This window comes from Corvus moneduloides, chromosome 8 (assembly GCF_009650955.1).
Source record: "Corvus moneduloides isolate bCorMon1 chromosome 8, bCorMon1.pri, whole genome shotgun sequence".
Taxonomy (NCBI): Eukaryota; Metazoa; Chordata; class Aves; order Passeriformes; family Corvidae; genus Corvus; species Corvus moneduloides.
The window spans coordinates 11554675-11580904 of NC_045483.1; the positions used below are offsets into that span (position 1 = coordinate 11554675).

At 41.6% G+C, this 26230-nt stretch overlaps 1 protein-coding gene across 1 annotated transcript in view; it reads right to left on the reverse strand.

Annotated features, from left to right (window-relative positions):
- The window catches only part of SORCS3 (sortilin related VPS10 domain containing receptor 3), a 280734-nt gene that overhangs the window by 149730 nt on the left and 104774 nt on the right, over positions 1-26230 (reverse strand). The window contains 1 exon segment of the mRNA XM_032116124.1: positions 420-519. Coding sequence (XP_031972015.1) covers positions 420-519 — 100 coding nt within the window.

Here is a 26230-nt window from a genome sequence, read left to right on the forward strand (position 1 = left end):
GAAAATGTCATTTACATCTTTACCTCCAAATGTGGGGAAAAAGAGTCAAAGGCAGAAATAAATGCCTTTTACTCAGTATTTCTAATAATAAGGAGACGCAAGGCAGGGAGATGTGTAATAGCCAAAGCCAGTGTAAGCAAGAAACCCAGAAATATTTGTTGAGTTCTTTATAAAGTTGTAACAGTCAGAAGCAAATAAAACCAACCTTTATTTCTCTAGCACATTCAGCAGGGAACTAAGCGCTTCATCGCCATAAAACAGGATCAGTTCTACGGGATTCCATGGAATTCCACCAGTGCAACTCAGACACCAATTCAAGCTCTTGTGAATTACCAAGAGATTTCACTTTAGGATCATAATTCCTCTCAGAATGCAGTAATTTTGTTTCTATGGCTACCACTTTGATGGCTCTCCCTTACCTTCTTCTTGTTGGTGGGACTGACATATAGGTAGCTTAGCACAGTCTTCAGGCCCACTTTGTCATTTAGCTTTTCATAGGTAGTGCCATAGTCTGTTGACCTGGAGAAAAGAGGAGACAAAAAGAGTTTATGTGGTTATTAGAGCTCAGGGGAAGGGAATGACTGTGAACAGATGCTCAAAGTTACAGCTTGGAGCATTATTATGCTTAAAACACAAGCTTTTGTGTTTCATTCAGGATGGCCAGCAGAAAAGAGAAGAAAACTTCAGTTCTTTGGGGCAGGGTCTGTCTCTGCATTCATTGATCCTATGCATCTGGGGAGCTGTGGTACACCCATGAAGGTGGACTTTGGGGACACTGCCCTCATGTGCCAGTGTGGGATTGCAAACGATATCTACACATAAGAGGACTCTGATATCAGCAGCAGCCTTAGCCTTTCTCTTTCCAGAAAAATCCAACATAAGAATCCAAATTAAACCCATTAACAACAGTTTTATTTAGGTAGGCTGATTTTTGACTTGAAGATGGGGATCCAAATGTGGCTCAGAATTGTAACAGCTGAACTCATGTCTAGATAAAAATGTGCCTAAACTGGCATCTTGAGTCCTCAGTCACCCCCAGCCTACTTTGTGCCAGGCATTTAATTTTTCTGAGTTACAGAGACAGATTCAGGCCCCTACACCAGCAAATCCCACCCAGAGGAGCAGATGATCTGGGGGTGGTATTACCTATTCGTGACTGGGGAAAAGGGCTGCTTCGTCACAGAGGGTTTTCTGTAGTGTCCTCCTCCTCATTTGTGGGCATGTTTGATATCTCACCTTGCCCTGCTTGTTTCTCTACTGTTTTCATACTTTGTTTTCCTGACAAACAAGATTTTTCCTACCAGAACAACCCAACAGCTACATTGTACAGGATCCCACACCTGAAGAGTGCTCAGCACCAGAGAGGGGTGTCAGACCCTGCCTGACAAGCCCCCCTACCCCATGCAAACAGTGGGGAGAGCCTGGCTCCCAACCCTGCACAGTTTCTGTCATAGGGACAGAGCAAACACAACCCGCTGTAGATGGACAAGGCCCTCACAAAAAGCCTATCTGGACATACCTACAATGTTATTAGGATGAGAATCCATGGTCCCAGCCCTCCTCTCTAATCATGCTTTTTACTGGACAGATGATCAGAGAACATGCAGCAATTCAGTGCCTTTACCAGTAACTAGCTCTAGTAATTTGGTTTCCTAAGTTCAACAAGCCTCTAGCATTTGCAGCTTTATGGTTCTGCCCGAGACCAATCCTCTTCTCCTTGCCTGTCTGACAGAGAAATGGCCCAAAGCCACTTCTGGCATCACAATGAACAGTACAACTCATGTGGCTACAGAAACTGAGCAATGCCAGAGCCTGCACCCAGCTCTGCTGCTCTCCTTGCTGCTAGAGGAGTCCAGAGTGACACCAAAAGGGCTAAGCCACAAAACCAGCCAGCTGGTTTCAGGCTTCCAAGTAGTAGGAATCATGAAGTCAAAAGCTTGCTTTGTCATTGATGTGGCTCCAACACACTTCCTTCAGTGCCTCCTTCAGGACAATTTCTAAATACTTTGTAAAGTCATTCTTTCCTTAAACGGCTTGAGCCAACCTTTCTCCTTTGAACAGTTGGCAGTCAGGGTGCTTCAAGTCTTAAACAACTTCCTTGTGCTTTGGATAACTCTTTAATACAAAACCAGAGCTAATACTAGCTCCATTTGCACTTACCACTCTTCCGTACTAATACATAGTAGTATCACCCGCTGGGCTTCACACAGATACCCCAAAGAATATGACAATAATGTACTGCATTTTCATAGAATTTTCCCAGCCAAAGTATCTGAAGCTCTTGTCTCACTAGGTACCAATACCAAACAAAGAAACAAACAAACAAACAAAAAGTAGCGGCCTTCCCTCTCCAACCAATCTTGGAACTGAAGCAGCTTTATTAATGAAACTGAATAATCTAGGACAATTACTTCCAGTACATGAGGCCTCCTATAAATGCAAATTCAACAGGTCAGGAATCCTCAAGTAACACTAAGCTCTAAGCAGAGGATAACAGAGAGAGGGCAAGCAGAGCTGCTTCCCTGATCTTACCCTTCCAGCAGCACTGCAGCTACGAACAAGCCACTTTGTGACTACACACGTACCAGCCACCAGGCAGTGAAAGAGATCACTGGTTTCAATCAGCATTAAAAGAGAATACAAATAACAGTTTAATATTCTGACAGAGCTACTTTGGGTTTGTTCTCTGAGCAATTTTAAGATCTCCCAAAATGCTTTGCACTTCTAAAGATGCAGGCTGGATGCCCTAATGACTCTTTCTCATTAAACCATTATCATTCATTGCATTTGCCCTTTCAAAGGATAGCTAGAAAGGAAGAAGGATCATTATTTCGTTAGCTTCTCTGAGGCTTTCTTTATTATCATGACAGTCACCACTGGCTTCACAGAAATGTCTCAAAGGATACCACAATAATATATTGTATTTGCATAGCACTTTTTCTAGCCAAAAATCCAAAGCTCTTGTCTCATGCTAGTCCATTCAAACTAACAAAGTCCCAAAAGCCATACTGGGAAATACTATCTCTATTCTAGAGATGAAGAACCTGAAAGCTTGCAGAGCTAATGGTTCATTTTTTCAAAAGCAGGCATCTACAATCAGCCATTTCAGCTTCTGCAATCATCTAGTGTAAGGCTGAACTCCACCACCAAATTGCCTAATTTGAAAACAAGCATTTTTAAAAAAAAAAAAAAAAAAAAAAGCTGGCTGCTAATTTTAGCTACGCAAGCCTGAACATTTAAAGATATGTGATCCACACGTGGAACAGAAAAGTCTTGAGTCAACTTTTAACCTTATCTTGAACCCCTCTCCTTTACTAATTACTTCTAATTCCAAATTAGCTAGCCCATACCTCATACAGTTGTTTGACACTACAAGCAGACTGGATACCATATTATCTCCCATTCCTCTGGTTACAATATGATCCCCTTCAAAGCACATTACTAAAGTAGTGGAAGGGAAGAAATGTTGTAGTTACATCAAAATGACAAAAGACTCAGTGATATAAAAGGCGGTTGCCATGAGTAACACCCCAAATGCCTGCCTTAACTTTGTTTGGGCCTTTAATGGCAAACTGATCCTGCCCACCTGATTCTTCCCTGGGTTGCTCCATTGAAGCCATCCCTGGAATCTCATCACCTTGGAAGGTTGTTACTGCCTTCAGTGTCAAGCTGATATTTGCATATGGCTTCTAACCACACACACGTGCATACATAAAAGTGTTTTTAGCAATGCTTTCTTAAAACGCACCTCAATGCACTGCTGAGAGCACAGAAACTCTTACAATGCAGGACTAGGAATGCTACAGTGATTCTTCCCCTGCACTCAGCACTGATGAGGCCACACCTCCAGTGCTGTGTCCAGTTCTGGGCCCCTCACTACAAGAAAGTCACTGAGGTGCTGCAGTGTGTCCAGAGAAGAGCAACAGAGCTGGGGAAGGGTCTAGAGCAGAAGTCCTGTGAGGAGTGGCTGAGGGAGCTGGGGTTATTCAGCCTGGGGAAAAAGAGGTCAGGGGTAACCTCATCACTCTCTACAACTCCCTGAAAGGAGGGTGTAGTGAGCTGGAGGTCAACCTCTTCTCCCAGGTAACAAATGACAGGACAAGAGGACATGGCCTCTAGCTGTGTCATGGGAGGTTCAGGCTGGACATCCGGAGGAATTTCTTCACAAAAAGACTGACTATACATTGGAACAGACTGCCATGTTGGAGTCACCATCCCTGAAGGTGCTCAAAAAGAGATTGGACGTGGCACTCAGTGTCATGGTGTAGTTGATGTGGTGGTGTTGGGTCATAGGCTAGACTCGATGATGTCAGAGGTCTGTTCCAACCTAATTAATTCTGTGATGTGGAATGGACTCTGGTCATATTTAACAATCCTGTAAAAACTCAGTCCATGCGTTTTGTCCCACATGTCTGGAATAATATGGGTTTGGCCCTGTTTCTGATGACGACCTTGAGGGCCTAGGCTGCATCAGACTTTTGCTCCTCACCAAATTCTGCATATTGCATTTGTAAAAGCAAGGTTTATAATGTAGTGCTTTATTGGGATACTACAACTTTTCCCATAATTATATTCTGTTTTAAACAGTTGGGAAAAAAAAACCCATCTTCTTGACTCCATTGCCCTCCCATGACAGGCTGTGATGTGTTTAACCCATTGCTGCAGTGTCCCCCAGTCTGGCAGAGCAAGGTGCAAGGGATACACCCAGGCAGAGAAGCTTCTCTATACAAAACCTGGTCATAACTCAGTGCACCACAAGCTTACAAAATCCATCTTGTTCCTCTAAATCTGAGCCTGAGCTTCTCTGTGAATCCAACAAACTGGCCTGAGCCAGCAGACTTCTTATCGTGTAAGACTTGCTCAGTCACAGAGATATGAAGTAGAGGTAGAAAGAATGCCCTGTGAATAGCTTTTAGAGGAGTTCTCCTCTGTGACACTTTCCATCTCAGGGCTCTGTCAGACAGAGAAAGGCAGGTTGGTTTGTTTGAAGTCTCAGCTATTCAGCTATGGAGATAGGCTATAAAACGTGTCAGTCTCTCAGAGAAAAAGAGCTGCAAATGCTGGCACTGAATAACTGGGATGAAAAAGTCAACCTCCTCCACCAACCCTCCTGTCAGGGGGTTTCTCCTCTGTGCCTGTGACTCTCCCTCTGTGCGGAGAAGAAGCCATCATGCTTTTGATTTTAGATTTTCAGCCATTTTCTAAGCTTTTTCTAAAGCTGTTGCATTCATCTCCAGACCAGAGTCCCACTACACATACCTGCAGCCCCACACTGAGAACTGTGTGGAGGCACAGCTCTGCTTAAATGAGCAGAAGAATATCCCAACTCTCTGTGCACTTCAGAGAGCAACAGGAAGATGCCAGATTAATATTTGCTTCACTTCTCATGGGCCTGCAAACTGTCTGCCTGCAGCATGCTTGTCTCTCCATACCCCCCAAACAACTTCTTGCTCTTACTCATTGGCCAATTTTCTCCCAGTTTGGCAGGAAAACAAAAACCCAAGAGGAACAAAGTTTCTACAAGTTTCATGAAAATCAAGAACCAGCAAAAGGAAAGCAATTATGAGGGCTCTGAGAAAAGCTGCAGCATAAAACTAAATCCCATGAAACATGAGAGGAGGCACATCTCTCTGAACATCCAGCTGCAGGAAAACATTCAAACACAGCTCACATATTAATACACTACAAAGAACTCAACTGCACAACACAGGAACTCAGGCAGCCAGTCTTCCATCACTTGTGGAATGTTTCCTCCTTTCCCTTCCACTTCCTCCCCCTCAAATTAACCTCCCTGAGATAAAGGCCTTTCTGAAGATATGACACATTGAGAAAAGACCCCTCCTGAGTCAGAGTCCAGTGAGGCAGTGCCCAGAAAGATCCACTACTACCACTGCAAGGCTGTCTGGTTGACCTGGTCACACACACAGACACTTTTGCTGACAAAATAAAATAAAATTCAAAACAAAACAAAACCAACAGAAAAACCCGATACAACAACAAGAAAAACACAAAAAAAAAAAACCAACAAAACCTGCAAATGAAAAAAGTCCAAACTAAACAAAAAACAACAGACCAAAAAAAAAAAAAAAAAAAATTTAAGTAGACCATGGCAAAGGACCTGCTAACCCCACAGCCAGGACACCACTGGTACTGTTATCTGATAGCATCAAAAATGGCATCAATGGAGGTAACAAACACAATCTAATTCTTAGTCCTTCCCTGTCTGGAGCTGACATAAGTCTGGATGTGGACATTTTACAACAGAAGTATCCACAGAAGCCCTGTGGAGCTAAACCTGTTTACTAACCAAGGAAGTTCCAGAATGTGTAGTCTGTGAGTCTGCCACTTAAGAGACCAAAACATTTGCTGAGAGCTTGTTTTTGCCCAACCATGAGTTTAGTGACTGCAATAAATATAAAGCCAGAATATTTTACAATAGCAAGCAGAAAGAACTGCCTCTCTTTGCCTCCATCCCACTAAAGGAAACTAAGGGCCACAATCAAAGTCTGGGGAAGTGAACAGAAACCAAGCAAGCATGTGGTGCTGCTTTCTGGTGTAATGTCCCAGCCTACAGCAATATCACAGACTTCCTAAATTGAAGATGATGCCCTTGCATGCAAGAGCCATCAGTGGGCTTTTTGTTCCATAAATCTGTGTAATCTCACAGGGAAACTTTTGGCAACTTTGCTGTCACATGGTAGTAAACACCACAGCTCTGTGCTGTATGAAGAGAGACTCCCTTTTGTTTTAACTGCTACCACTTAACAAGTACAAAACCATGGAGCCCCATGCTGCCATTTGTGATTTCACTGATTGTCATATTCTCCATAGATCTTTTTTTTCCAGTCTCAAGACTCTCTGTTTATTCAGCCACTCCTTGTACAAGCTATTCATGACTCTGATCATTCTATGACTGGTTTTACTAGTCCAGTTACATCTTTTGTCATGGATGTCTCAGGGACCAATCTTTAACAGGAAGATCTTCCTTCAAAAAACCCCCAACTAAGTATATCAGCATAGACTCAGAGTATTTAACACAGTCTAAATAAAACCACTTTCTGCCCTCATACACAAGGCTTTACATTCTCAATACTTCTGGAACTATAACCCATCAGTTCTAGTGGACTTTCAGTTCCATTAAGTTTCAGAAGTGTCTAAAACCAGAGATCCCACTGGGGAAAAAGGAGTTCAAGCAGATCATAGTTTTGGTAATTTCTCTTGAAAAAAATTTTTTTTTCCTTTTAGTTTGCATGTCATGTAAACAGCAGAATAACCACCTCAATTACTATTATGATCCCAGCACCCTTCCTTCACCCCCTTTCTTTTTTGATTAATGGTGATTCCCATCACCAAACACCAGAAAGACTTGAAGATCACCTTTGTTGATAATCCATCTACAATGTAGAGTGGAGACAGGCAAGGAAAAATGAGCTGCCATGATGCCCTAGTCATTGTGATTCACAGTTCAAAATGAGCTGCCATGATGCCCTAGTCATTGTGATTCACAGTTCAAAATGAAGGTGAGAAGAGATAACTAGGAACACTGGCTTCCTCTTTTTTTTTTTTTTTTTTTTTTTTTTTTTTTTTTTTTTTTTTTCAGATTCTTCTCTTTTTTTTGCAGGAAAGGTGTCCTCTCTTGTTTATTCAATACAAGCCTTTGGGAGGACACTGGGTGTCTCAGAGGTTGAACAAAAGGATACAGAATATTCCACCTCTGGATTTATGGCTAATAAAACACAGGAGTTACGAATACCAGTCACATTTTTTAGTGGCTGACTGTTCATCAGCATTTCATTTGATCACCATCACAGGGCTGGGGGACTGCTCACAGCAGTCATTTCCTGCCAGAGCTGACTACTCAGATGGGCATGAACAGTCTACAGAGATGCAGTTTTTGTGTATTAACCCTACAGGGATGGTGGGGACTAACTTGAAAGCCACGTTTGCATGGTGCTTGTACTTCTCCTGTAGGAACACAGTGGTGCTTTGGATATCCCCAGCAATCACTGGCTGCCCAGAACATGCCACAGGGTGCCTAAACAGCATTCACCATCAGAAAACAGGGTGTCCTTCCCCAATCCCTGCTCTTTTCTGCACCCTTACCTCCAGATACACCATTTCTGTGGAAAGGTAGAAGCAGTTTCAGATCTAAAGTACTCTGTAGAACCACCCAAACAAGGTGGTGTTTTCAGACAAGAAGAGGGAGGGCAAGGGAATTGCAGGAAATGGGTAGAATGGCAGAAAACGTAAGGTATGCTTCGAAAAGCAGAACTAGGAGTAAGCAGATCAACCAAAAAAAACCACCTTGAGTACCAGAGTGGCATTCCCTGCTCTAGGACTTTTAAGGGCACTGCACCTCAGCCACTGTGGGACACAAATCTGGCTAAAGGCAGCTCTGAAGCTGTCTCAACATCTTGCTTCTACCCAAGGATGGCAAACTCTACTCTGAAGCAAAACTGATGGATCCTAACACCTGATGGCAGGCAAGAGCCTGTACTATGAAAGCCCATAGCAAAGAATCCTTTCAGAGAAGCTGGGAACCTGATCAGAGGAAGCAGGCTGCAGGTGTAGTGGTTACTAAGCTTCACTTTACATTCTGCTGCTGAATAGCCCACAATAATCAGGCACAAAAGCAACAAAGATTGGTGCCTCCTTCTGTGAAGTTGAAATTACTCTGCTCCTCCATTTTTAAGATTCCATCTTCTCTCTACCATGCCCATTTATTTCATCTTAAATTTAGCCACCTACAAACCAGATAGCTCTAGTTTGCAAGCCCATCCGTATTTTTTTTCTACCTATATACAAAGACTGTAAAACTCAGAGGATGATTTATTCTCCCTAAAATAGATGAGGATATATTGCTCTGCTAAGGTGTCTCCCACCCTTCAGTGTAAAAAAGAGACCAAAGCAACCAACACACAACTAGCAGAAAACAAGGTGTAGCTCACCATAAATGGGTTAGAAAATTGCATGCACTGAGCTGGCAGTAAAAATTAAGGGGAAGGACCTCAGCCATCCTTGCTGAGATCAAAAGATCTACATTTTAAATGTTATTATTCTGGATGTGTATGAGAATTACTTCTAGAAGCAAGTGCCAAATGGTATCAGGACTCCACTGTGACTTACACAATTTATCGCATTACAAAGTGAAGTGAGCAGAGATAAGCAGAGAAATATGATATGGATTTCCCAAGAGTTGCTGGCAGCATAAAGAATATAAACAGAGACCTGATAAAATGTGAAATGGCTTCTTCTCAAAAGCTGGGATAAGCCCTTCCCTTCATTGCACGCTTGTGCCATCACACCACTGATGAAATGGCAATCCTTGTTAAGGCCAGGCAAAGCTGATGCCTGCTGGTGGAAAAGGTACCTCACAGAACCTCATCACGTGAGATTAGGACACCACATCCCTGCAGACACAGCCCAAGACAGAGTTCAGCTTCCTTGAAATGGGGGCAACCTGGAGCTTAGAGAGTCTGACCTTCCAAGGGCTTCTACTTTTCCTGCTCTGGTCATTTCACTACTGTAAAGTCTATGTAAGAGCATTACTCTTTTACAGCTCTGAAGAACTACACTTCATCATTACTCATTTTCCATTTGTACTGTCTAAAAGATCTGACATATTTATCGTGTTCTTGATTCTGATGTATTCTAATTTTCCAAAGAGGTGTTTTATGCATCCCTGATAAGGCAGCATATTGATTTGATTCCAAGCACTTGACTGACGCAGCAAAGATGGCCTTATCAACACATATTCAAGAAATTTGGTCTAGAGGACACTTTAATAGCCTCAAAGATAAAAGACAGCTTCGATGACAAAGGCTCATTAATTAATCAGATATTAATTAGATAATTAATTAGAAACAAGGCCCTTCCCAGGCCCTTTTCTACTTTTATTACTATAGCTAAAAATGCTTCTCTAACGATTCTCTGAAGTAGCTAATCATTTTAATTTGCATTATTTTATAGCAAAAGGAAGTGCTTTGAATGTAGGATTCTGCAGCTCCAGAAGTTCCATTTAACATCTATGCTATTCCATGCATATTTAAACTGGAACTTCTCTTAAATGTGTCTTGAACAAAATGTCAAGGAGAGACTGTGGAACTGCTCCCTTGCTCAATTCTGTATTTTTGTGCTGGATGTGGATGACAGAGAATTTCTTCCAGCCTCTCAGAGAAAAAGCACACTCTGGGTCATACAAACTACCCAGACAGGAGCTCACCATGCTAAAACAGGGGGACAGGTGGCTCGAATCTCAGTTTCCCAGCTGGGGATGCACACATGTGTCCCCTCATGCTCCCTGGGAAGATGATTTAGCCAAAACTTGCCTTTGACACTGTCTGACTGTTTTGGAATCAGGGGTAGGCAGTACTGCGGGGACATTCAGATAAACCTGAGTCATCTCTAAAATAACACAAGGAATATTAAATTTTTCAAACCATCAGCAAATCTTTGCAAAACTGATGTAATTAAAAAAAGAGGGCAGTGATAAAGATAGTTTAGTCCAGTTCCTTAGACACAGATATTAAAAATTGCAGACAATTCCCAAACCAACTTTTACAGTCAGCCTGCAGTTCCTTCCAGTCCCTACCTCAGCTGACCCCTCTCCCACAAGCCTTATGCCTACCCCTACTTGTGACCCACAAAGGTTACTGTCCCCAGCAGCACACCCACACAATCTGAACATAAATACCACAGAGTCCTGCTTGACCTCAGGCAAGGTTCCTTAGCACTCAGTTTCACATTAACTTAGCTTCCTGGGGAAAAACTGACTCTTACTGTTCCCAAAATTAAAAAATCCAAAGCTCATGAGATGCAGCCACCTGAGACAGCTGGGGACTGGCAATGCAAGAAGAACCTTCTAGACCTCGGAACACATCTTTACCTCCAGTCACAGCACAACTGAGAGCCTCTACATGATACTTTTCCAGAACTAGTAAGACAGCATCAGATCCCCAATTAGTTAAAATCAATATGGCCCTATCACATACAAGTGAATGAATGAAAGTGGCAGATTTACACAAATCTACACACTAAAGCTCAGGAGCCACTACATCTGTGTATATCTATAAACATAAAGGCTAATAACCTTAATGAGAGGATGTAATGCATTTTGCAAGCATTTCACGATTTTGCATTTGTGAGAATTCTGCATTTCTGAAAATCTTTGAAGTTTAAACTTGCATGTACAAGACAAAGCAATCATGCAAATTTCATTTTCTAAAGAAGAAAACAGAATTTGGAGCCATAAAAGAACACAAATCTCAGCCTAATACTGCTCTCAACAGGTATTTTGTGGTGTCATATTCCCACCAGAACAGACTTCAGCACAAGCTGTCTTTCAATATGAGAAATAAATATATAAGACATAAAATCATCACATTCCTGAATCCTTCAGAGCTTATCCATTCCAATTACCACTGGAATATCCATGACAGGGTCTGCAAACCCTCCAAGCCTTTTTAAATAATATTTTTGAGCACTGCATAACAGAGACATCATAATTCTTCAGACAGAAGGAGCTCCCAGGCCAGATTATACAGCTGACAATGCTCTTCTGTAGGCTGCACCACTTGCTTTGCAGGGTGACCTGGTTACACAACTGGCTCCCCGGGCAAGAAGCTAGGGTTGTTCTGAATGTTCCCAAATGACTCTGGTCCTTTCTCATCCAGACAGTCACATCATGACACTATATCCTCTCCTAGTTTCTCAGAGTGAAGAATTTTGGTTGAGAGATATAGGGACAGGGATATAAGTGCAAAAATGAAAGAGAACTGTCACCCGGTTTCTTGGCTTGGGCAACAGTCAGATCAGCAGCTGGATTACACCTCTCCTAAATCCAGTGCTGCACTGCAGGTAGGTATTTCACAGCAGCACTGGTCAAGTGCGAGCCTTATCCATTCCCTGAGCACAAGGATTAACAACCTGCACTCCAGTTACCACCTTTTCAAAATGCAGACACTGGGGTCTCAGCTTGCATCAATACACACTCTCCAAAAAGGTGAGCTCGCAGGTTATCACCAAGTTTAATAAATTACTGTGATGCACAGGGCTCTTCCCCACCAAACGTTTGCCAGTTGTGGGTAGCTCAGAAAGCACACAGCTGATCACTCCCACTCTACCATGCCCTAAAACCTCACTGCCTAATATCTTTCAAACCACCACGTTGGTTCAGGCATAATTTCACCCCAGAAAAGCCTCCTTTTCCTATCATCTTTTGCACTCAGCCCACAGAAGCTCATCTAACACAAAACATTTTGCCTTTGGGAGAATAAACCTGTTGGAATTTTTTCAGACAGAAGATCAATAAAGTGGGAACAGCTGGAAAAGTCAATCAGCATCAGCAAGTCCCCCAGGAGATAGCTGAGAGATTGTCTTTTTAATGAAGGAATAGTAAACGGAGCACAAGGAAATGCACATCTCCTTCAAACTCTCAAGGGAGGCTGACACACAAGGAAAAAAACTGAAGCACTGGAAGAGACCAGTCATCTCTCCAGTTTGATAGCTTGACTCAAGAAATAGTCAGAAAGATCCAACTTAAACTTGTTCAAACTGAGAACTGGCTCCAGTACTACACTGCAGATATTCTCTCTTGAGGAATATTTTTGTTTAGAACCCAAAACACATAAGGATAAATATCCCTATGCCTTTACTCCTAAGTAGCGTGCTAAAAAGGTGGTTCTTACTCACGAAGTCTTGACTTTTATCTAAATTAACTTTATTAAGAGCTAAGTACTCTGCATATTATCAAGGCAAATGAAAGGAGAATGATCCAAGATGCTAAAGTCCTTTTCCTAAACACACCATGGATTTTCTTTACGTCTTTGGATTTAATCACAGAAAGGCTCAAACACAAACAATCCACGTGCAGACTCCAAGGTTCACTGAAAAAATAATTCTGTTGTACTAAAGGCAATGGAAGGTACCTTAGGAGACCTGCAAGGTTCCTACTTTGCCACAGGCTTCCTATGTGGTTTTTACACAGGAGGGCAAATTTTGCTGCTGTTCCAACCACCTAGGTACGAGTACAGCATCTCCCACAAAGGTTCACATCGAGGAAGACATTTGAAACTGTAAATGGAGATCCACACTTTCCTGTCCATGGACATGGATTGAGCTGTGTGAGGTCGTGTGCCCTGTGCTATGACAGAGCCCAGACTCCATCAATGTGCTTGTCAATCCAAGCATTCAAGTCTATGACTGTATATTTTGGGCCTTTGGCCATGCTTTCCACTTGAACTTGGGCTCCAGTCTAACTCAGGGTATCTGCCTAGTGATCAACCAACTGTTGCTCATGTTACTGACAGCACTGTGCATGGATCCATGCCTAAAAACCAAGAAATTAGACCCAAATTCAATACATTGCGAAGTGTATCTTTAATTGTGCTCTAACCCAGCATGATTCATTCAGAGCCCCTGGCAGGTTTTAAAGCTGTGGCACTTAAGTTGTTCCAGTGATATTATTTAGACCAGGAAAGAAATGGCTTTTTTTTTCCTTCATTCTGCTCAACCTGATACTTCAAAAGCCAATGACAAAATGAAGCATGATATTACACTCCTGGAAGGGACCATTAAGTCCCCTATGGATAATGTCAGCATAAAGGGTTGCCCATCTTTTAGCAGGTAAATTGCAAGAGCCTATGATTAATTAGGAAATAGTAGCAACTCATCACTGGCCATTTCCTTATCCCTTTTAGCTGTCTTACCAGAAGGCACGTGGTTTGTTTTAACATCAGCTTTAACATTCTGGAAATGAATCTTCCTGCAGGCTGAATAGGAATGCTCTGATAATAAACCCCCTGCAGTAAACAGAGGTCTGATCAACCACTTGGTGCAGAGGCAGGTCTGCAGACTTGTCTGTGCACACCCCTGCAGGTTTTATTTACTCTGAAGACAGTGGAGAAAATGAAATATGGGTACAAAAGAAGGAGATTCACATGTTGCCAGGATTTCTAACATAAGCATTTAGTCATGGCTGATACATCAGTGAGCAGCACATGGACACCCTGAGCATAATAACCTGTAGGAAAAGTGGTTCATCTCTGCAGCTTATTTCAAAGAATCAGGGCAGTGATGAGTGGCCAGTGGCTCAGAACTGATGAATTTTCTTCCCCCACCTTTGTGCCTACAAAGGGTCCCTGGGAGGGCATCTGGACCTGCTGGATTCACACCACTGCCTTAAGTATGCTGCAGATTGCTCATGTTCTAACATTAGGCCCTCAGCTATTATATGTCCAAAAGCAAATACTCATCCCATCCAAAACTGGAAGCCTCAATACAGTACAGCATGTTCCTCAGAACATCCTGCATCACCCACTTTTAAATAAGCACCACAGTGAACCTGCCTCACTTAGCCAGTTGAAAATAGAAACTGGTGAGAGGATCTCCCACTACAGGAAATCTGCTGAACTTAACCAAGCTTCCCCCAGTTCATTTCACCTCAACCCTCCCTCTCCCAATACCTCTTTAACCCCTCTGGTGTGTGCCTATATTAATCACAGTCCATGCATACAAAAAAAACCTTCCCCCAGAGTCCATTTCAGACACAAATATTTATTTGTCCTTGACTCAGATGCAAGAGAATAGGTCCATGTTAACAAGCTATAATCATGGATCAATAAAGTTCATACTGAGCCTTAAGTGCAGTGATTACTGAAAGAGGGGACACAGAAAGAGATATAACATCGTGTACATATGCATCATGTACTATTACACAGCTGCTAAGCTTTAAAACAATGTGTTTGTAATAATCAGAGCTGCGTGGTGAAATAGCAGCTGTCTTTCCAAGCCAACTGTAACAGCACATTGGGAGTGCTTTCTAAAGGGGTTATTTCTTTGTCCATACTTTACACAACTGATGCTGAAAATAGAGAAAATAAAAAACAATAAGGTTTTTCTACAAGTCATTATTTTGCAAAAAATGCACTTTAATAGCTCTAGTACACAAAGCTTTTCATGAATTATTCTCCCTTCCTCGTGGATGAGGGCAAACGATAAACATGGGTTTCTTTAACCCCCCACCTTCTCTCTGTCTCTTTTTGGTTTTTTTACATCTCATTCTGCCACCACTGATCAGTGTCCCTGCAGCAAAAAACGGGAAAATATTAAATGCATTTCCAGGAATTCTATCTCATCCTTAATGACACCATCAATAATTGCTGTCACAAGCTAATATCATAGTTGCAACCTTACAAGGAAGATAAAGAGGCAGCGATTTTCACACCGAGGTTTCTAGACAGGCTCTAAATGGGATTTTGTTGCATGCTTTGAAATGCCTCCTGGATAGTTCAGTGGGAACTTAAAACAGGTTGAATCCAGACAAGGGAGTACTAAACCCTAGGTTTAGTACTTCCATGAACGGCCTGGAATGATTTTGGATCCAGAAAGCCAGATGTAAATAAATACAACAAATGCTGTCCTTACAGCAAGGCTTACACCTTTGGACACCAGGATATCCTCAGGCAGCTGCTTCTTCATGCATCTTCAGATTCCAGTGATGCCCATTCAGCAGTACCCAGATGTCCTTTGGTCCCTCTGCCATAGTGCAGATAAGATCTTGTCATCACAATACACACACCATTAACAGAATTTATTCTCCAAGATGCTTAAAAAAAACAAAAAAAAAAAAATTGAATGCTTCCTAGTTGAAGCCTTTGGCTGGCAAGCTGAGCAACTTCTCTTCACAAGGGCAGCTTGGGCCCTTGACACAACCTGCACCCCACACAGACCTGCTTCACACCAGTAATCTGCAGAGGAGCAGTTTCCTGAGAAATTCTTGTGAACATGCTGAAGGGCAGACAGTGACAACCATCATGTATTGGCACATCAAACCAAGAACAGGCCAGTTACTTGAGTGATTCTCTACACCCTCCTAAGTGCATCCAAGCATGTCCTTCAGGCTTGAACAGAGAGGGAGACAGGCTTAAGACTGGCAGACTGAACTTCAGCTGGGAGGTAGCAACTCCAAAGCCAAGATTTTTGGGGTCACTTTGACTTCTCAAGTGACTAATTATTAATTCCCAAATAGAATTTATTATACTAATCAACAGAAAATAGAGGAGAGGGAAAATCATGCTGGGAAATTACCATTTATTTTGCACATTGGAATCTCCATGTAATTAATACTTAGTATGGCACACTTGCACTTCTTGTTGCAACCCCTGAGAAAACTCCCACCAAGACCTTTGCCAGACAGGGTTTCATTTCCAGTTCAGCAATGAAGACATTCCCTCCGCTTTTTTTTACTGATGACAAACAAACACAGTTCAGACCCTCCTTCCTGAACAGTCTAGTGATGCAGACCCTCTCCCCAATTTGGTTAGAAACCTCACCCTACTTTTGTTTACTCTATGCCATCAGCCAAATACACCACTCAGTAAGAGCCCAAAAATGAGTCACTAGTCATGGACTCTAGTGCTTCAGTATCATAAACACACTGTCAGACATAAGAAGTCCCTGAATCTGGCAGAGAGAAATTGGAACTGAAATCTTATTTTTCCACGAAACACAATGATTTGGTTCACCTTTTGAAAGTTAGAAAATTAAAGAAAAGGCAGAGTTTAGGTGACAGCAACGTCTACACCATGGATCCCCTCAGTTCCACACACTGAACCCAAGAGCTCAGTTTCTGAAGCGTCAGAGCTTATTATTCCAGAACTGTTTAGACCCCACCACATGACAGTCTGGTCCAAGTTCATGCCAGTGCAGTCAGCTCCAAGAGACAGAGCCTCTAAGCAAGAGCACCATCTCAGAAACAAAGAGTGATTTGCTCCAGACTGGAGAGCTGTAAATTTCTTTTCCAATGTCAGTGTCTCACTCTAAGCAAGACAGAAAGAGCAGATCTTATCATTCCAACATGAAAAGAAGTGGAAAGGTACAGTATGATAATTTCAGCAAAAATAATTGCTTTGCTTGTGCCTACACACTAAAATTTTCTGCACTGCATTACCTTCCCCAGACCAGTGTATATGCAATGCAAATCAACTGCTGAGCAGCATTTGTACTACAATAATAACTTGGAAGAACTTGTTTAATATCAGAAGACTTATTGGAGCAGATGAATGGCTCTGACATGATATCCATGGGATAGAAATTCAATTAAAAACTGCAAGTGGCACAGAAGTGGTAGTTATTGTTCAACATGTACCATGGGACATTTGCTGAAATACAGCTATTAGCTGTACTGGTTGAGAAATTCTGGGGGTTTTTTATGGCAATCTGTTAGCTTATAGAAAGTTAAATTAATAAAAACACAGAATCACTCTCATGTTACGAGAACAGAGCAAAGCCAAGGACTAGTTGCATATTTTATAATTATGGATTAAATGCATTATGCCAAGGAAATTAGAGATGCCACAAATATAATAAAAATGAAAGATTGTCTGGCTCTAGTGCTGATGACATGCTGGTTTGACAAGGCAATGCATGCTGGTTTGCCCATCCTTACCTCCCCAGGATGTTAATAATTATTCCTAATGCTAGCATCTACACTCATGGACTGTTCAGCCCTTAGTGGAGATAGACTTGCATGAGAAAGTTACCTCCCTGCCTGTTAGCAGCATCCCAAACTCATCTTCTGTCTTGTGGAGTTCATTCTGCCCCCAAAGAACAAGGATAAAAGGGATGGAAGGAGAATGGCTTTTGTTCTTTCTTTGTTTTTTAAGTTAAATGGAGGACAGAGCTCAGTAAGAAATAACTCCCTAAGCCCATCCAACTTTTTCCAAGTCACAAAGATGGGATAGTCAGGAATCCCAGGATGAAAGTCTGGTTTTCTGACATCATTTCTTACAGTGGACAGAGAGCTAAACCCATATTCTCAAATATGTATCCATCTTGCCTCTTCTGAGCAGAGAACATGAATTCTTAATCTCCCTTTTCACTCCTTTTGTGGGAATATTGAAGTTGCTTATGTATGAGGAAGCACAATTATAAATTCCTTCCTGCAAATGGAATATCAATCCTGGTAAGAATAACCTTTCACGGATCACAAAGTTCACTGTCACAGTGCTATTTTTCCTGCTAGGAGCTAGATGCATCACGCCACTCAAAATTAACACCACCTTAACGCCTATCTGTAATCACATGTGACAGCTGCCATTTTTTTAAAATTCCAAATGGAACTAGGGATCTCAAACTAGTCATTTGGATCTGTCTGGTTTGACAAAACTAGTTCAGGGTACACCTGTCTTGGACTGAACACATGCTAGTTACCGGTAGCAGACATGAGCAGAGTGCAAAAGGAAGTAGTAAGTGGTGTGGGTACTCTGCAAGCAGCTCTTCTGCCTCCAGAGGATCAAGGGGTTATTCTGGTATACCAGACTGTTTTTCATGCAGAGTTGAGGACTTTAGCAACCAGCCTTTGAATAGAGATTTCAGTTTCTCCCAAGAGCTGTGTTTATTGCCTGTGCTGTGTAAATACAATGAATGGCCTTTGCTCGAGGAAATGACCTATCAGAGGATGCCGTGTTTCCCTGGTACAAGAGCCCTTCAAGTCTAGTGCTACATAAATGCTGCACAGGTCGGAGGGCAGGGAGCTTGGGAGAATGAAAGGCTCTCTGCTCCCTGTCCTTCCACGCAGCTCTGCAGATGGATTGTGCTGAGTGGGGAAGAATAAGCAGGTTAGCAGACAGGCTTTCAAAGGATTTCAAATATCTCTGGAGGCACCCAGACATATTTGAGAAAATCCATGACAAAGGGCTACACTGCACTGAATTTGAGGAGATTAAACATCAGGGCAATACAAAGAGCTTCCACATGTGGTTTTGTCAGCAGCCATAAACCCAGGCATGAGAATTTCCTCTTTTTTTTTCCTCTGCATTAAGAATTATTACCTCTGGCTGGAAGCATGGATCATGCATCATGAAAGCATCATGTCAACTCCTCTGCTTCAGTTTCCCACTGAAGAGAAATTAAGAGCATGGAGATATCCAGTTCATCTTTGCAGCATCATCTGCGCTTATTTGCATAAACAAAATAGCTAGTGTGACCAACAAGACCAAATAAGCATAGAAAAAGAAAATAAAGCCACAACACAACCACTTCTCTAGGTTACATTCAGATCTGTCTAATACAGGCACTTAGCAGAAGAATCATAACTTCCATTTCAAAAGCATAAAGAGCTATTTGACCACCTGCTGCCCACGGTTGCCAGGACATTGGTCTATACATAAAGAATACAGAAAGAGAAATCATCACTCTTCCACTGCAGGTGAGTAACAGTGTGGCCCTGCATTCCCAGACAGAAGTGTCTCACACTTTCCCTGCAACTCCAGGACCAGCAATAGCAGGAGGGTCTGCACAAGCCACCTGGGCATCCTCATGTGCAGAGTATCAGTGTGAGCACAAACAAACCAGCAGCCTGTTTTTCATCATCTGTGTTTGCCATCAACCACCCTCCACTTCTACCATGTCAGCTTGGCAGCATCCTAACAAAGAAAAAGAGAAATCCTTCCCTTGCTCCTGCCACATGCTCACCTCACTTTCAATCCCCAAACATTGATAGAAAGGATTAAAGTGAGTGCTGCTTAAAATAAAATGAATATAGGATTCAAAACCAATTACCAAAGCATAATCTTGCTCAGATGGGCACGCTAAGAATAATTACTATCCATAAGATGAATGCTTGTTGGAGACACATTACAGAAGACTGCATAATTAAATATAGCAACTGATCCTCATTTATCTATCAAGCAATTCACATTTAAAAGCTCACCTGCATGCATTTGGGCAAAAAACACTTGGGAGTTTTCATGGCAGTTGGAAGTTTGGGGAAAAGCAAAAGCAGGAAAATAAAACAGCAGGAAAAGTAATCAGCTTGTCACCAGAAGAAAATACAGAGGGAATGGTAAAATCCTGCTCTGGACACTATTTGCCCTTTAAAATAATAACCTTTGAGAGAAGTGAAAACATCTTTGATGCCAGCTTACACTTGGCCCAAAAAAAAATTGTTTCTAGATGCAGAAGCAAAAGAGGGCACACTGGCAGGCAGTGCTTTCTCAAGATGCTCTCTGTAGTATCTGCAGACTGGAGGAAAGCAACAAAGGCAACCAGTCACCACATCCCAAGAGTTCCCACATGGCACCAGCCTTCCCCTATCCACTCAGCCAAGGGACAGGTGACCCCCATCATGTACCAGGCGCCATAAAGCCCTGCCAGACCAGCTCCTGAAGCACAGCACCAAGCTCTTCCCTTGACATATGTCACCCAAAGCTAGTTATGCCTGGCTCTCCTCTCCATGGGTACTCCTTGAAAACTTTGCCACGTGGGGTTTTCACAGAATCATGTTGCCCTGACTCATGATAACTACACCACGCTGCCAAACAGGTGAGCTAGAAGCCAGAGAAGGAGCTCCAGCAGTAAAACAAGATGCAGAAACCCATATTCTTATTGATTGTGGTCCCAGACCACAACAGATCTCCTAAAGAAACTGTCAGTCTCCAAAGATACCAACAACAACTGTTCACTGTAAGTTTTAGTACTGTTTTCCGAAGATACAATCCATTTCCAGCTGTCATTTTTCAGGTATTTGAAAGATGAAAGTATGAATGCTTGGTTGGGAGATACTGGCATTAATAAAATATTCCAATTTAAAAATACATACTGAGTCCCAATGAGAATATCAGAACAGCAATGTTCATTTTATTAACTGATTTATACAAATACTATAGTAGCTGAACAAGACAAGTATCTACTTCATCCCATAAATAAAATACTCATCTAACTTCTCTCTTAGTGAAGAAAAAACCAAAGTTTTACAATTGGGAAGCCAGATGAATTTCTGTGGGTAATACTGTCTGTGCAGAAAAAGAGGAATATATAAAGGGAAAGATTTTCAAAGCCACCTACCTAATACAGATGTCCAATTAAACTTAATGAGAGTTGATCTTCAGCTTAAGTATGCAGCATTGACGACCTTAATCAAAACATACTACATTTTCCTACATCTATCTTCTGAAACATCTTCCTTCTTAAAATCCATTTTACTTTGTCCCTGAGAGATTAGTTTTCTCAGCAGCACCTTCCCTACCACCCTCTGATCTTGCATGGGAACCCCCAACCAACCAACCAACTTGAGCAATAAACACTGAACAGCAAACATGCAAAAAGTTTTTACTGCTGACAACCAGTGAAAGAAGCAGAGGCTGTCCTTTGAAAACTGTCAGTCAGTGAAGTGTGACAGCATTAACTCCTTTCAGACATTACCTGAAAAATAGGGCTTTCGTGCACCCAGCCTAAGGTTTGGATACAGAGGTGAGGCTCTGGGGGGCTTTGTACAACAAATGCTTTTGATAAGTCCATGTTTAACTTTGTATAGAAAAAAATACAGGTACAAACAAGCTTTGTCCTTAAGATTCCTATGATGTTCATACTAATAATGCAACAGTTTCCATTTCCACAATAATCTGAATGCAATGACTTACACATTCCTCAAGCAAATGAGCATGGCCATCTCCATATTGCCAATGTGAAAAATACAGAAAGCTCAGTTTTATTCCTGAACTTTGCTCCCACCTGAAGAGTTTCATCATTCTATACCAATAGCAAGAGTCCAGAGATGAGGCATTTAGACCCTATTTCCAGTGAACTTGCTTTAAAGTTGAATAACCAGTGCAAATAGAAGTGCACTGAAATGTAAAGCTTTCCATGCTAAAGGTAGATCTTCAGCTTGTGGGAAAGCCTCCAAATCTCCCTCATGCAGGACTTTGAAAGCACCTGTAAAGACTTCTAAGCTGGTGTACCCCAAAGAGGTTGACCTCTTAAAGCAGTCACAAGGCAGGGGAACAGTCACAAGGTCTTAAAGGCTGAAACATGGCTCAAGTCTGTGACAAAAGATTGGTGCCAAGAAAGAAGAAAAAAAAAAAAGCATATTTGCAATATTAGTTTTTGACAGAAAGAAAAACATCAGCACAATTCAATAAATACTCCGTTTGATCCACTTTCTTTCCTACATGAGCTCTGGTTAAATGACATCATGTGAAGAACATCGTCTACATTTTGTCTGCAAAATGCATTTGAAACTATCTCTACTGCATGACACATTTCTTCTTCTTCTAGATTATTGGTACTTCAACACAAAGAAATCCAAAACCACTGAAAACAACCTTCTGTTTAATAAAAACCACCATCGCCCTGACTGTTGTATAACCAATGGCTTTTAAGGAAGAAACTATTAAAATATTTTCTTCCTAAAATCCATCTAATATACAGCACTTGGAAAACTATACTTAAACAAACAAATCTGAGTCAGATCTTAGCTATGCTGTGTTTGGGATCTCCAATGAATCCAGCAGATTTATTCTCAATTCAAAATCAGTTTTTAATCACATTGTGAACTGAATAACTAGAATTTGGGCAAAATTCATAGGGTAAATAGAATTAAGTGTTCCACAGTGAAGCATACTCTTTGTGAGTGAGATTAAAATAATTAAACATGCAATTTGGCAAAGCAAGGACAGGGAGCTATTAGTAATCATCAGAATGTGAAAGGTTTAGAAGCTTGATCCAATTCCTGTTGGACTCAGACAGAAAAAAAAAATCCTATTTACCTCTTCAAAATGGATGCAAAAACTGAAACTAAAAGAAGGAAATATTAGGCCAAATGTCACTAAACTCCTGTAACTTGCAGAATCATCAGTGGTGCCCATTGGAGATACTTCATCAAAATCTCTAAGACGGACTAAGAAATTGAAACATCTCTGTCTTGTCAGATAGAAAATTCAAGTTTGGGACATCTCTGGCATTTAAGACACGGAACCAGCTGCCAAACAAGGTGACAGAAATGTCACTGCTTAAACACAACAAAATGTAATTGTCACGTTAGACCTGTGCAGCAGAAAGAGAGCACAAACTTACAGGGAAAAGACTGTTCTCTGCAGAGCAATTTGTCAAACTGGCCTCTCATTTGGGCCCTCCTTCTGCATGCAGCACCAGAGATACCAATCCCAGAATTCTCTTCCATGCCTCAGCAATCAGCCACAAACACCACCATGTTATTTCAGGAAAGAGAATGAAGTGAGGGGCATCTCACAATTTCTTTCATAAAAACAGACTCTGATGGAAAAAAGTCTTGTTTGCAGAATGTAAACAGAGATTTCATAGCACCAAGTCTTCATTTTTATCACATCTTTCTTTCTAAAGAGAACTCTGAGGAAAGATAACTAAAGGTTGTTAAGTCCTGCTGCAGCTTTGGATTTATGATGGAAAACCATTTATTTTTCTAAACTACTTGCAACAAATGTTGCTAGGCAGAAAAAGCCAATAGAAACACTTGTAAATGCTCTATTGAGAGGCAGAAAAGTAGGTGACAAATGCTGAAATGACCAGATGAGGTTTTAATTTTAAAACACTATAAACAACATAACAATTATTTAATGGCAGGGAATCAAAGACAGCTTTTTCTCCTTAATGCAGGGGGATCTGCAATTTAATACAAATAGAAATTATGCTTTGTTTTGTGCAGTGTGCAACTTTCCCCTGCACCTGAAAATACATAAAAGAAGTAAATACTACAGTTGTAGGGCTAAAATAAAATATCCTAGTCTAGGAAGATAAATTCAAACACATGTAAAAAGAAAAGAGCTATTTTCAGGTAAATAATAACATGAAGAAACACAAGCCAGTTTTGTTCCAAAATATGGAGCCTTTTTTTTTGTGCCAGAACAGTCAAGACTAGCCAAGATCATATCTTTAAAAAATACTGTATCAGTTCCTGCAGTAGAAACCTGCATGCTTTATCTGTGCTCTCCTGATCTTATAGCCACAGCAAATAAAATCCTCCAACATTATTCTGCTGTTCACCACCTCCTATTTCAGAAGAACAAAGCCACGGAATTATGATTTTTTTTTTTTTTTCTTTTGAGCCAAGAGGAACTTTTTCAGGGGAAACAATCAAGAAGGAGCTGGGCACCTCACCCAATTTTCATGAGAGCACAGTGCCTTTAACCCTACAGCTGCCCTTATTCCAGCCAAGGCACACAGGACCTTCACCTGCAGGGGTTTTCTGACTGCACCTGCCATTCAATGTACTGAGCACCTGCCTTCCCAGCTGGTGATGAGGAATTGCACCCACTCAGCACTATTTGCTGTTTGATAACAGCTCCCAGGTGAAGTGAAACCTGATGGACACTGCACCCAGGCTGCAGATGCACCCACACAGCACAGGAGCCAGCAGACAGCACAGCAGTGATGGATCCAACAATGCATCCAGCAAAGGGAGGCACTTGTGCTGGTGGGTCAGCCTTGTCCCCTCTGTCCAGCTTTGGGGCTGGCTGCATCCAAGGTGCCTGCAAGATGGAATCTTAATAATGTATCTTAAAGCAGCACCAAGCTCAGGTAAAGACTTTCCTTTCCCTCAGGCACCAGCCAGATCCAAGATCCACAGAGAACTTGAGTCTCTGCACCCCTCCCAGGATATACTCATCAGCCATGAAGCCTTTGGCAGAGTTGAAAAGGAAGAAAAACCTCCTCAATCCTCAGTCTCAAGAAAAATTCCCTGCTTTCAAGGGTCTTTTAAAGATCAAAAAAAAAGCATCTCAGGAAAAAAAAGTGTTCCACATGAATGAGCCAGTGCTTTATTTCATCCCCCTGAATTTTATGTCCTCAGCTCTTTTTGCAATTATAATGCCATGAAAGGGAAAGTGAGGAACAAAGAGCTCCAAGGCTTGGTTTTCTTCATCAAGGAATCATGGCTGCAATTTGAAATTTCACAGGTGCTGAGGCTCTCAGATATATAGCAAACCAGCCTGTCTTCCAGCATCACTGAATTTGGCCAACTCAGCCCAGAGTCCATTTGCTGCAGCATCAAAAATGAAATGCAGTTCTAGCAGCAATGCAAATCAGATCACATAATTGAAACGCTATAAGTATTAGTAAAGACTGAGTATGTTTCCAGCCAAGAAGCAATACTTCAAACTACACTGGGGACTCAATGTAGAAATTATTGAGTAAGATTCTCTGGACTGCACTATACAATTAGATTATTATCATTACTTCTTCTCTGTGCTTTAAATCTGTGAATCTGAGGACGTGCAGAGCTGCACTTCTACAGAGAGCACCCTTCTGAGAATTCTCTTCCCACACTATAAACTGGAACATGAGAAATTTGAGGACACTGGATTTGTTGCCATTTGTGAAGAGAAGCACCACCCAAACAGGAATCATTAGAGTAGCAAAACCTGCTGCATTATGAACAACAACTGGTCTTTAAACAGGATGTGAGAGCCTGCCTGGGGAAGTAGAGGGCCTTTCCATTCAGTCCACAAAAGCACAAAGAGCTAAAACCTGATAAACTCAGGCTAGGCAAGTATGGGTAAGAAGGTATTCTGTTCTATTCTGGGTGGGCTTTTTAAAAAAAAAAAACAAACAGGAAGGGCAACTGTTCCAGCAGACTGTACTAATGGATAAGGTGAATTCTTCATTACTGCTATTTTTACAATCAAGATAGGATGTTGTCCCAAGAGTTTTTGCTCTTGATCAAGCAGATGTTAGATGAGGAATTAATCTCTGCTTAGTGTCTGTGACTGATTTTCTTCTCCTGCATGATCTTGCACAGTGTCTGAGTACAGTGCTCCTTCTGCCTTTATACCCCAGGAATGTTTTTAATAGTTACACATCCAGGAGTCACCAGTGATACAGTTATTACTTCACAGTTAATCCCTGTAGTTGCTTCTAGACAATTTTTTCATTTTATTTAGGATTACACCAAGAGTGTAACCCAGTATTTCCAGAAGATATCTGCTGCAAGGAAGACTCTAATGTCAAAAGATTCCTTCTCTAAAATGTATCTTTCCATGATATAATCCCACTTTGCATACAAGTAGCTAATTACTTGGTAATTTTGCTCCATGAAGCAGGGTGACTCTTGCAAAGCAAAGCAGCAGTCTGTTCCAGTGAACAAGGTCTTAAGACTCTCTTTATAGTATGATCTCTCCTACCCTACCACCATGAGCTAAAAAAATCACTATCAAGGGGTCCTTGCCTATATTCACCACTTTCCCTAGTACTGTATCTAAAATCATCCCTGCCTCACTTTACAAACATGACAGCACTTGCCACAGCTTCATGCCTATTTAAGAAAAAGAAGTGAGATTCTGAGCTGCTCAGGATTCCTCATATGTCAGACACATCTTTCTGCTCTTCCAGCAGCTATTCAGCCAGCACTGTTGGCTTGAACACAGTAGCTTTGACAGCACTCACATGTTTCCAGCACTGCTCCAACATCAGCCAGTTGATT